The sequence below is a fragment of the Amphimedon queenslandica genome, unplaced genomic scaffold (genome assembly GCF_000090795.2).
Source record: "Amphimedon queenslandica unplaced genomic scaffold, v1.1 AMPQUscaffold_12763, whole genome shotgun sequence".
In the NCBI taxonomy this organism is placed as follows: domain Eukaryota; kingdom Metazoa; phylum Porifera; class Demospongiae; order Haplosclerida; family Niphatidae; genus Amphimedon; species Amphimedon queenslandica.
Window position 1 is genome coordinate 21691 of NW_003547001.1, and position 2650 is coordinate 24340.

A 2650-nucleotide genomic window follows, 5' to 3' on the forward strand; every position below is an offset into this window, starting at 1 on the left:
TGCCATTCACTAGCAGTACTGACATACTTCACTTTCTTTATCAGTAATCATTGATTGACACTTCCTCTTGTTAAGAATATGATTGTAGTTGTTGCATTAGTCTACAGCTAGTACATATTATAATACACTTCCATGCAGAGTTTTAACTGGCCAATCAGATTACTGCAGCTAACATTTGAAAATAATTCAAAAGCCTTCAGGGACATATTAACCTCCTGGTAAATGTCCTTAGTGAAACTGTCCACTTATCGTTGATCTTAATCCTTAATTACTTGTTAAATTTAAGTTATATTTTTGTCAACTGTGGTCTTATTATCAGCAGCTGGTAGTTGTTAATGTACATAATTATTTAGACAGGTACACTGTATTGTTGATACAGCTGAAATAATGTAATTTTGAATTATGTAGCATTTTATGTTCTTGTTAACATTTATTCAAAAGAAATGGATAATATTATTTATTATTATTATTATTGATTAGGTTTTCTCGTGAGGAGCCCTTCACTGCTATTAATGTTGACATCAGGTTACATCATAACCTGTTTAAGTCTCTTGATTCATATGTGAAAGGAGACCTACTGGAGGGAGCTAATGCTTACAGGTGTGAGATATGTAACAAAGAGGTCAGTGTGGAGTTATTAATAATAGTTATATTGGTAGTTATTGGTAGTTATGAATGGTTATTAATAGTTATTAATGTTTATTAATAGGTTGATACTGTTAAGAGGATGTGTATCAATAAGTTACCTCAAGTGCTGGTCATTCAACTGAAGAGATTTGACTATGACTGGGAGAGGTATAGCAATAGTACATGTATATAATGTATACTGTATTGTCTTATTTATGTCATTATTTATTTATTTATTAATTTTCCTTTCTTCCTAATAGAGAGATGGCTATTAAATTCAATGATTATTTTGAGTTTCCAAAAGAGTTTGATCTATCACCGTACACTGCAGCAGGACTGGCTGAAATAGAAGGTACTGAATACACATTAACACATAATAATAATAATACACATATACACCTAATAATAATACACATATACACTTAATAATAATACACATATACACTTAATAATAATAATACACATATACACTTAATAATAATACACATATACACTTAATAATAATAATACACATATACACTTAATAATAATACACATATACACTTAATAATAATAATACACATATACACCTAATAATAATACACATATACACTTAATAATAATACACATATACACTTAATAATAATACACATTAACACATAATAATAATAATACACATATACACCTAATAATAATACACATATACACTTAATAATAATACACATATACACTTAATAATAATAATACACATATACACTTAATAATAATACACATATACACTTAATAATAATACACATATACACTTAATAATAATAATACACATATACACTTAATAATAATACACATATACACTTAATAATAATAATACACATATACACCTAATAATAATACACATATACACTTAATAATAATACACATATACACTTAATAATAATAATACACATATACACTTAATAATAATACACATATACACTTAATAATAATAATACACATATACATGTACATACAAGCAATGAAACCGCATCTATCTCTCTCCTGTTAATTATACATGTTTATACTGTACATATACATGTACACATATGTTTATGCTGTACATATTAAAAAGTTATAAATCATCCAGTGACACTGAGGCCAGTTTATTTACATTCATTTTGAAGCAAACAGCAAATTGACACACAATCCAACCCTTCATTAAACCCTAACATAAATACATGTATGTACATTTATATATCCTCATGTATCCTCTATACAACCTTACCCCTCTACAGGTGAGAGGATACCATTCACTACCACCAACACTGACACTAAGAAAGAAGGAGGAGGAGGAGGAGGAGGAGGAGTGAAGGGTGAAGGAGCTGATAATGATGATCCTTCAATGAGTACTAAGTACAGACTAAGGGGGATACTGGTACACAGTGGGCAGGCTAGTGGAGGACACTACTACTCTTTTATTAACGTCAAGTGGGTGGAGTTGAACACACCCACCAATTAACTAATTAATTTATTATTATTATTAGGCCTCCAGGGTCTGATCAAGCTAAGTGGTTCAAGTTTGATGATGGAGATGTATCTGAAGCTAAAATGGAGGACGAGGAAGTATGTACATGTACATGTACACTAAAATAATTAATAAATTAATAAGCATTGTTAGAAGTAGCTTGAATTAATGTTCCTTTGTTTAGGAGTTTAGGAATCAAACGTTTGGAGGTGATTACACTGGAGAGGTGTATGACCATGTACTGAAGAAGTACGTCATTTTGTAACTGTAACTGTAACTGTCAGTCTGTCACCTGACTAATGCACATGAGATTATTGTATGGGTAACTTTTAATGTACAGGGAATTGACTATTTGTAAAGAGTTCATCATAATTAAATATTTAATTTAATAAGTGATTAATAATTCCTAATGTACGTGTATCATGTGATTGTCATGTGTTATTGTGTAGGAGTCATCAAAGGCGTCAGAAGAGATGGTGGAGTGCCTACCTTCTGTTCTATGATAGAATAAGGAAAGATGGAACTGACCTTACTAGTGGAGGTATC

General features: G+C 30.2%; 1 protein-coding gene across 1 annotated transcript in view; it reads left to right on the plus strand.

Annotated features, from left to right (window-relative positions):
- LOC100633988 (probable ubiquitin carboxyl-terminal hydrolase FAF-Y) overlaps positions 1–2650 on the plus strand; it is a gene marked incomplete at its 3' end in the record, with an annotated part of 19544 nt that overhangs the window by 13049 nt on the left and 3845 nt on the right. Inside the window, exons 10-16 of the mRNA XM_020003076.1 lie at positions 481–622; positions 710–795; positions 888–979; positions 1875–2067; positions 2124–2202; positions 2289–2353; positions 2554–2645. Coding sequence (XP_019858635.1) covers positions 481–622; positions 710–795; positions 888–979; positions 1875–2067; positions 2124–2202; positions 2289–2353; positions 2554–2645 — 749 coding nt within the window. The remainder of the gene's footprint in view (positions 1–480; positions 623–709; positions 796–887; positions 980–1874; positions 2068–2123; positions 2203–2288; positions 2354–2553; positions 2646–2650) is intronic.